General features: G+C 58.1%; 2 protein-coding genes across 2 annotated transcripts; one reads left to right on the top strand and one right to left on the bottom strand.

The window, feature by feature from the left end:
• Window positions 1-1,607: 1,607 nt before the first annotated feature.
• ENH_00070280 (hypothetical protein) lies at window positions 1,608-2,158 on the top strand (the record flags this gene model as incomplete). The annotated part of the gene is made up of 2 exons (XM_013577510.1): window positions 1,608-1,808; window positions 1,976-2,158. 2 exons carry the CDS (start codon window positions 1,608-1,610, stop codon window positions 2,156-2,158), a joined length of 384 nt encoding a protein of 127 aa, XP_013432964.1.
• A 581-nt stretch (window positions 2,159-2,739) lies between these two features.
• ENH_00070270 (hypothetical protein, conserved) lies at window positions 2,740-6,925 on the bottom strand (the record flags this gene model as incomplete). Its single annotated transcript, XM_013577509.1, has 5 exons — window positions 2,740-3,103; window positions 4,235-4,473; window positions 5,522-5,673; window positions 6,039-6,446; window positions 6,862-6,925. The coding sequence occupies 5 exons, from the start codon at window positions 6,923-6,925 to the stop codon at window positions 2,740-2,742; spliced, it is 1,227 nt and encodes a 408-aa protein (XP_013432963.1).
• Between the last annotated feature and the right edge of the window lie 2,405 nt (window positions 6,926-9,330).

The following is a 9,330-nucleotide window of genomic DNA, read 5'->3' as shown; positions in this document are numbered from 1 at the left end:
GCTACCTCGCTAACTGGCTAGCTAGCTAGCTAGCTACCACGCTAGATGGCTAGCTAGCTAGCTAGCTTGCTGTGAGCCAGATGCCAGAACTAAACATTATGCATTAAGTACTTGCAAAGCAACGCCGTTGGGTAGGTGCTGCTGTTGCTGCAGCAGCAGCAGCAGCAGCTGCTGCTGCTGCTGCCGCAGCAGCTGCTGCTATTGCTGCTGCTGCGCTTTGGACGCTGGAACAGATCTCTTGGGCTGCCTCACTGGAGCCTGTGGGGACTTGTGAATAAATTTCAAAAGAATTTGAATTTAATTTCGGACTTGGGATTATTTCTTTGAAAAGTTTGCAAAAGTTTCAAATAAATCTCTCAAATGCCTCAACTGCAAGAGCCCTCTGTCGAGCCCACAGCCGGGCTAAAATCCCAAGGGTCCCCCCTTGGGCTGCTTTTTGTTTCTTGGGTGGAGCTGAGCTCCACTTCAAAGTGGGGGCCCCCCTGGGGGCCCCCCTGGGGGCCCCCCTGGGGGCCCCCCTGGGGGCCCCTGTGGGGGCCCCCGTGGGGGCCCCACAGGCTGCTGCTGCCTTGGGGCCCCCTGGGGCAGTCAGGGGGCTCGGAGCCCCACAGGCTCCTGCTGCCTCGGGAGCCCCTTGGGGGGGCCCCCCAGGGGGCCCCCGGGGGGCCTCGGGGGGCCCCCTGGTCCGTCAGGGGGCCCCGGGGGGCCCCCTGGGGGGCCCCCAGGGGGGCCCCCTGAGAGGCCCAGAGGCCCCCAGGGCAACTCTCTGTCTCAGCACTTAAGGCACAGGGCTCCAGAGCAAGGCATTGAGATCGCGTGCGGCGGCGTGGGGGGACTGCCGGGGCCTGCAGCAGCAGCAGCAGCAGCAGCAGCAACAGCAGCAGCAGCAGCAACAGCAGCAGCAGCAGCAGCAGGAGTAAGAGGATAAGGGAGGTGAAAGCGCTCTTGCTGCTAGTCGCTTTTGGCTCTGTAAGGGCTGGACTGTCTCGTTTATAAGCGGCTTCAACTACTTATTACTATTTCAATTTTTGTTTTTAGACGAAGTTTGCTGCTGCTGCTGCTGCTGCTGCTGCTCCCGTCGCTGCAGGCGGCGTCGTCGGGCGCGGCGCTCCGGGCGGGGGGAACAGGTAACTGCTGCTGCTGCTGCTGCTGCTGCTGCTGCTGCTGCTGCTGCTGCCTTCAACATAATTTGCGAGTTCTTCTACTACGGCTTCGTCCCAGGTGCGGCGGATCTGCGGGCCAAAGCAAATGAGACCCCTCGCCAAGCAGTGGTCAGCTTAGGGTTTAGGGTTTAGGGTTTAGGGTTTAGGGTTTAGGGTTTAGGGTTTAGGGTTTGGGGTTTAGGGTTTAGGGTTTAGGGTTTAGGGTTTAGGGTTTAGGGTTTAGGGTTTAGGGTTTAGGGTTTTGTGGTTTAGGGTTTAGGGTTTAGGGTTTAGGGTTTAGGGTTTAGGGTTTAGGGTTTAGGGTTTAGGGGCTGGGGGTTGGGGAGGCCCGCCGCGGAGGGTTCGCGGCTCTGCGGGGCTTCAAACAGCGTTCTAAGGCCCCCAGGCTCGAGGGTTTAGGGTTTAGGGTTTAGGGTTTAGGGTTTAGGGTTTACGAGGGAGGCAATGGCGGAAGTCCTGAGGGCCGAAAGGAGAAAAGCAGCAGAAAAGAAAAGAATTAAAACAGCAGCAGCAGCAGGAAAGAAAATGCTGAAGTCCAGCAGCTCCGCGGGCACCAGCTGTACGTACACCCCAAACCCCACAGCGCAGCAGCAGCAGCAGCAGCAGCAGCTTCAGCACGGGCGGCGGCCGCGGCTAGGGTTTAGGGTTTAGGGTTTGGGGTTTAGGGTTTAGACGGGAAGAAGTAGGGTTTAGGGTTTAGGCCCGGGGAAGGGCTGCTGAGGGTTTGGGTGAGAGGCCAGGCGGAAGCGCGCGCTGCGCTGCGGGCTCGAACTCGAGGGTTTAGGGTTTAGGGTTTAGGGTTTAGGGTTTAGGGTTTGGCGGACGTCTTCGACGTTGAAGAGCTTGAAGTGGAGAGTGCAGAGGGCGAAAGCGTAGAGGCAAAGGAGGGGAAAGAGAGCAGCAAAGGCGGGGGGGAAGCAGCAGCAGCAGCAGCAGCAGCAGCAGCAGCAGGGGCGGTGGCTGCTGGCTTTGCTGCTGCTGCTGTCAATTACTAATTGCTGATCTAATTCCAACTGCAGCAAAGAATTTCTGGACAAACATTTTGCTGCTTTGAGTGTCTTGACGACTGCGCTTTTTCTGAGGTGTACAGACACCTCAGCTTCTTCCCCGCTGCTGCTGCTGCTGCAGCAGCAGCAGCAGCGCAGCGCCTCCCCGCTGCAGCAGCAGCACATTCTCCCGCTGTGTCTCCTTTTTAATTTTTAATTAATTTTATTTCGAATTCCAACTTCAATTCAAATATAAAACCAACTGCTGCTGCTGCGCTGCTGCTGCGCTGCTGCTGCGCTGCTGCTGCGCTGCTGCTGCGCTGCTGCTGCTTCCTCGTCTTCTCCTTTTCTCTGGAGCAGCAGCACTTCTCCCGAGACATCGGGAGCCTCCGAGGGTTTAGGGTTTAGGGTTTAGGGTTTAGGGTTTAGGGGGGCAGGCCGAAGCGCCGCAAGCTGGTTTCTTCAGTGGTGGCAAAGGCAGCAGCTTTGGCCCACGTGCTGCATTCTCGCCGAGGGTTTAGGGTTTAGGGTTTAGGGTTTAGGGTTTAGGGCGCCCCAAGTTGCAGTCAAGAGCTGTTCCTGTCTCTGCCTCAGCAGCAGCAGACAGCTGCAGCAACAGGCAGCTGCATAAGACTAAAAGGCCGAGCCAACTGGGCCTTTGTTGCTGCTGCTGCTTCTGCTGCTGCTGCTGCTGCTGCTGCCGTTGCTGCTGCTGTTGCTGCTGCTGCTGCTGAGAAGAGACTCCTGCCTCGCTGTCGTCCCGAGAGCTGGGAATCCGCGAGGCTGAAGCAGCTCAAACGAGATGAAAGAAAGAGAAAATCTGCTGCTGCTGCTGCTGCTGCTGCTGCTGCTGCTGCTGCTGCTGCTGCTGCTGCTGCTGGTGCCCCCAGCAGACCATCGGCTTCGCCGCTGGGCTGGGCGGCGCGCAGAGCCCGTTGGTTTTCGCTTCTTTTTCTGCAGCAGCAGTTAAAAGTATTTGTTTATTAATTGCAATAAAGATTAAATTGAAATAAATGCAAAAGTAAAGAAAGAGATCTCCCGCGGGCTTCGCAGCTGCTGCTGCCGATGCCGCTAGCAGTCGGCCGCGCCCTGGCTGCTGCTCGGTCCTTCCGGCCAACATGCGGTTTTGAAGGCTTTTTTGGAGGCTTTTTCTTCTTTTTCCGCAAATTTAAACAAAATAAATAAAACAAAACAACTTTTAAACTCTTTTAGCCGCAAAAAGCGGCGCAAACGGCGGAAATCGACCACTCGCGCGCCGCCTCGGCCGCCGCCGCGTCGGCCGCGCAGCCCGCGCGAGCGAGCCCCGAGCGAGGCCTGAATTCCCTCTCCAGAACAAATTAAAGAAACTAAAAGCAAAATAAAACATTTAAACATTTAAAAAAATGAATTTAATTCTTTTTTCGCGGCCAGATCGCGCCGCAGTCGTCGCCGGCTGCGCGCCGAGCTGTCTGTACACCTGAACTCCTGAGGTGTATCCGCACGTCGCCTGCACTTCCCCTTTGCTGCAGCTCTTCAGTTCTTTTCATTTTCGACTCTTTGCACTGAATTAATTTAATTTAATTTGCATGCAAGCCAAAAAACAAGAAAATATTTTGCTTTTCCCCACACATTTCAAATATTCTTGCATGCTGGCAGCACAAAGGTCTTATACACCCCAAATTTGCTCTTCCTGCTAAGAACCAACACAGCCCCAGGCTTCTGCAGCAGCGTGTGCTTGCTGCTGCTGCTGCAGCAGCCTGTGCCTGCTGCTGCTGCAGCAGCCCGTGCCTGCTGCTGCTGCAGCAGCCTGTGCCTGCTGCTGCTGCAGCAGCGTGTTCTTGCTGCTGCTGCTGCGGCAGCCTGTGCCTGCTGCTGCCGCGACAGCCTGTGCATGGTGCTGCTGCAGCAACCTGCGCTTGCTGCTGCTGCAGCAAGCCAGCTGCTGCTGCTGCAGCTGCTGCTGCTGCAGCTGCTGCAGCTGCTGCAGCTGCTGCAGCTGCCGCTGCAACTTGCACACTAGAGATCAGCCTCAGTGGCCCTCAGCTAAGCTGAAATGTAAACAGCAACGCAGATGAAAATATCTAAAAGCTTTCCTTTACTCACTACTCCTCCTGCCCTTCTCTAGCTGCTGCTGCTGCTGCTGCTGCTGCTGTTGCTGCTGCTGCTGCTGCTGCTGCTGCTGCTAAGACCCAAGCATATTGAGAACAAAGTTTAAAAGTGTTAACAGCAAAAATGACTCGGGCCCCGCAGCGCTCAGGGGGGAGAGAGGGGCCCCGCAGCACGAGGCGTTGCTGCTGCTGCTGCTGCTGCTGCTGCTGCTGCTGCTGTTGGTGCTGCTGCTGCTCCTGCTAATTTGAAGTTAAACAACACATGCAGATGTTTCGGCTAGCTGGCTTAGCTGAGAACCATTAAAACACAAGAGAATTAAAACAAGATTTGCTGCAGCAGCTGCAGCAGCTGCTGCAGCAGCTGCAGCAGCTGCAGCAGCTGCAGCAGCGGGGAGAGCAGCAGCAGCGGCCGCAGCAGCTGCAGAGCAGGCGCCGCTGCAGCAGCCGACCGCGCAGCAGCAGCAGCAGCAGCAGCCCGCCGCAGCAGCAGCAGCAAGAAGAACCCCGGCCGGCGCGGCGCGCGGCGGCCCGGCCCTTTGCCAGCGCCGCGCGAGGGTTTAGGGTTTAGGGTTTAGGGTTTAGGGTTTAGAGCTCCTCAGCCTTCCCGGACTTCAGCGCTTTCGGAAATAACGGCAAAATCTTCTCCATTAAATCATGAGCCCACTTCATTTGTCCTGTGAGTTCTTTCATTTCTTCTTCTTCAAGTTCAAACCCCACAGCTTTCGAGACAGACTCCAAAATCTCCTGCATGCTGCTGCTCGGCTTCGTGTGCAGCTCGTGCAGCAGCTGCTGCAGCAGCAGCAGCAGCAGCAGCACACTACCACAGCCCTCAGCCAAAAGAAATCCGCGCTTTCTGGCTGCTGCTGCTGCTGCTGCTGCTGCAGCAGCAGCAAGCCCCCAACAGCCCTTCCACTCCCTTTTATTTCCCTTTTTTACTTTAAATTGCATTAAATTGCATTAAATTGCATTAAATTGCATTTAAATTGCATTAAATTGCATTTAAATTGCATTTTTAATTTCAAAAAGAACTTTTAATTCGGCAAGGGCTGTCTGTACACCCCAGCGAGGTGCCTGTACACCCCAGCGAGGTGCCTGTACACCCCAGCGAGGTGCCTGTACACCCCAACCAAAAGGCGCCGTTTGAAGCGGAAAAAGCCGCGAAAAGCGGAATTAAAGAATTAAATTAAATTAAATTAAATTAAATTGAATTAAATTGCATTAAATTGAATTAAAATGGATTAAAATGGCCGCAAAAGGCCGCAAATTCGCAAAATTCAACACCCACCGTCACTATGTCCAGCTGCTGCATCAGCTCGCCCTCCTCCGTCTGCGGCGCAAAGTACTTCATTGACTTCAGCACTTTGCTGCGGGACTTCCGGCCAGCAACTCGCGACAGCAGCGCCGAGGGCTTGTGTTTGCTGCTGCCTTTCGTCAGAACTGCAGCAGCAGCAGCAGCAGCAGCAGCAGCAGCAGCAGCAGCAGCAGGGAAGCGCGAGTTGCGTTTCCTTCGCTTCGCCCAAAAAGCGCCTCTTCCGCACAAAAAGAACCCCAACAACTGCAGCCCAAAGCCACCCCCCCTTCAACCAGCAGCAGCAGCAGCAGCAGCAGCAGCAGCAGCAGCAGCATCGCGCGAGCGAATCGCAGCGCTTGCGCCGCATCCGCTTTCGCGTCGCGAGCAGCAGCAGCAGCAGCAGCAGAACCGCAGCGCCGCTCGCGCCAGCCCCTCCGCAGCACCCTCCGCAGCAGCAGCAGCAGCAGCAGCAGCAGCAGCAGCAGCAGCAGCAGCAGCAGCAGCAGCGGACTGTAGTGCTCGTGGACGTTCTTCTGCAGCTCGATCAACATGGGGACTATTTTCTTCAACTCCATTTTGCTGGCCTGAAAGCCGAGGCCTTCTTCAGCGAGCTGCAGCAAACCAGCCCCGCGTTCTCCAAGGCCTGGGAATTCCTTGAGTTTGGCCAAAATCCCATTTGCTGTTGCATCTCCGAGGGGCGCCAGAGCTGCTGCCAGTCCTTCTCCGCCTGCTGCTGCTGCTGCTGCTGCTGCTGCTGCTGCTGCTGGCGCCTCCGCGGGCTCCTCCGCGGGCTCCGCTTCGAACGAGCTCTCTGCGCCTTCTGCAGCTGCTGCTGCTGCTGCTGCTGCAGCAGCAGCAGCAGCAGCAGGCTCCGCCGCAGCAGCAGCGGCCTCCTCGGCGGCGCGCGACGGCGCCGCGGCTGCGACAACACCAACAGCAGCAGCAGCAGCAGCAGCAGCACGTGCAGCAGCAGCAGCAGCAGCAGCAGGCCTCCCGCTGCTCCCCGGCCCGCCCCACAAGCCCAAGTGACCCCACAAATCACAAGTCTTTGCTGCTGCAGAGACACCCGGGAGGGAAGACAGCCCCCTGCTGCTGCAGCGGGGTGTACGTACACCCCAGCGAAGGCCGGGGGGCCCCACAGGGGACCCCCCGCTGGCCCGGGGGCCCCCGGGGGCCCCCCGCGCTGCCGCGCAGCAGCAGCGGCGCCTGCTGCTGCGGGCGGGCCGCTGCTGCTGCTGGGGGCCCCCGGGGCCCCCGGGGGCCCCCCAAGGGGCCCCAAAAAGCCCAAAAGCAACGCGAAGGGCCCCGGGAAAAGAGAGGGGGGCCCCCCTTACCTGCGAGGCAAAGCAGAGCAGCAACGGCTAGGGGCGCCAGGCCGCGCCAGCTGGAGGCCTTCATGTTGCAGGGAGTCTCTGGAAGAAAAGGAATTAAAAGGGACTTAAAATGACTAAAAAAGACAAACAAAAGACACAAAACGAGCCCGAAAAGGTGGAGATACACCCGGGGCTCCCGCTGCTGCTGAGCAGCAGTCTTGACAGCCGGGGCTGCTGCCGCGCTGCTCTGTGTCTACGAGCTGCCCGCGCTTTGCCGGCTTTTCGACTTCTGTCTCGCAAATTAATTCAATTTTAATAAATGAAATAATAAAAAGAACAAACGGCGTTCGAAAAGCGGCGGCGCGAGCTGCCTGTACACCCCAGCGCTCCCGGCTGCAGTGTACGCGCAGCTCCCACTGCCCAACCGGCCATCGCTCAGGTCCATTCGCACTTTATATTCTTTCCACTGAATTCTTTTGCACAAATGCTGCAACAATTCTTCAAATTAGTGGCTTTTTAGCAGCAAAATAAACCCAAAACCCGCAGAAGCTCCCGCGTTGCGGGCCGCCGCCGCGCTGCTCCCGCTGCACTGCTGCACCAGCAGCAGCAGCAGCAGCAGCAGCAGCAGCAACCGCTCCGCCGGCCCGCTTCAAACACTTTGCTTTCTTACTTTTAGCCACTTCACCATTCAAGGGGCCCCCAGCAGCCCCGGGGGGCCCCTCGGGAGCCTCCAGGGGCCCCGAGGCCCTCGGAGGCAATACAGAATGGGGGCCCCCTGGGCTCTGAGGGGGGCCCCTGGGGGCCCCCCGCCACGGGCAGTCCCTGCGCATGTAGCTGCAGCAGGGAGGGGGGCCCCCCTCTGCTAGACCCCCTTAACTACCCCAGAAGCTGTGGGGCCCCACAGCAGCAGTAGTGCACACTAGTATAGGGGGGCCCCCTGGGCCAGCCAGGGGGGAATAAGCTTAGAGAGGGGTGGGGGGCCCCCCCCCTGTGCCCTTATTTAGTTGGGGGCCCCTCTTGCTGCGCTTAGCTCTTCTGGGGGGCCCCCCTATTACCCGAGACGGGGGGCCCCTCAGGGGCCCCCTAAAGGGCCCTTTCAAATGTCAAAATATAGAAATTAAAACATTGCCATTCCTTCTACTTCAGAATATGGGGAACATGCAGAGATACTGGGGCCCCCAGGGGGCCCCCTGGGGCCCACTGGGGGCCTCCTGGGGCCCCCAGAAGGCCGAGGGGGCCCCGAAGGGGCCCCTGGGGGCCCCCTTAGTAGTATTAGCTGCATGCAGAACTTCAATGAATGTGGGGTAAAGCTGGGGGGCCCCCTAAGCTATTTGCTTCTTAGTAGCTCCACCATGGGGGCCCCTCGGGGCCCCCTTGGGGCCCCCTTGGGGCCCTTTTGGGGGCCCCTTGGGGCCCCCTCAAAGCCCCCGGGAGGCCCCTGGGGCCACCTGGGGCCCCCCAAAGGGGTCCCTTGGGGGCCCCTGGGGCCCTTCATAGGGGGCCCCTTTTAGTAATAAATGCAACTGAGGGTTTAAAAAAAGTTTTATTTGGGTTTTGGTTTGAGCTGCTGCTGCTGCACCTACGGGCCCCTGGGGTTTAGGGTTTAGGGTTTAGGGTTTAGAAAAGCCTGCTGCTGCGGCCCTCTGCTGCTGAGGGCTTCCTTAGAGGGGGGGACCCTTAAGACGAAAGAAGCAGCAGCAGCAGCAGCGCAGCAGCAGCAGCAGCAGCAGCGCAGCAGCAGCACAGCAGCAGCGCAGCAGCAAAAAGGGGCGGCGCCTAGAGGAAGCAGCAGCCCAGATGTAGAAAAGGGCAACAGAGAAATTAAGAAAGAGACAAAGAGCAGCAAAATTCATAAAGAGACAAAAGCTCAAGAAAACACACCCGCAAACAGCTGCAGCAGCTGCAGCAGCTGCAGCAGCAGCAGCAGCAGCAGCAGCGGCTGCACAGCTCCAGCTGCTGCAGCAACAGCAGCTTTGGTTGCTACTGCAGCACCCGCTGCAGCGCTATTTGCGCACGAGCTGCAGCGCCACCTGCAGCTGCTGCGGCACCGCCAGCCACTGCAGCAGCTGCTGCTGCACCAGCAGCAGCAGCAGCAGCAGCAGCAGCAGCAGCAGCAGCTAGAGTTCATATACTGAAGTGGGCCTCTCCAAGAAAGACCCGCAGGGGTCTTCTTGAAGGCCCAGCTCTTCAACAGCGCTGCTTCTTCTGCGGCCCACTTCGTTGTCGCCCCCAAACCACCGCTGCAGCAGCAGCAGCAGCAGCAGCAGCAGCAGCAGCAGCAGCAGCAGCAGCAGCAGCAGGGCTTCATAAAAGCCTCACTTGTTTTGAATTAAGTTGAGAAAAGCAAAAATTCGATTTGGAGAAGCGCAGCAGCTCTTCGTACTATTTAAACGGCCATCTGGCTAAATGCACAAGCATAAATGCAACACGGCAGCAGCAGCAGCAGCAGCAGCAGCAGCAGCAGCAGCAGCAGCAGCAGCAGCAGCAGCA

The sequence above is a fragment of the Eimeria necatrix genome, genomic scaffold, assembly GCF_000499385.1.
Source record: "Eimeria necatrix Houghton genomic scaffold, Enh_scaff680, whole genome shotgun sequence".
In the NCBI taxonomy this organism is placed as follows: Eukaryota; Apicomplexa; class Conoidasida; order Eucoccidiorida; family Eimeriidae; genus Eimeria; species Eimeria necatrix.
Note: the sequence above shows the minus strand (reverse complement) of the source record. Positions and strands in the feature narration are given on the sequence as shown.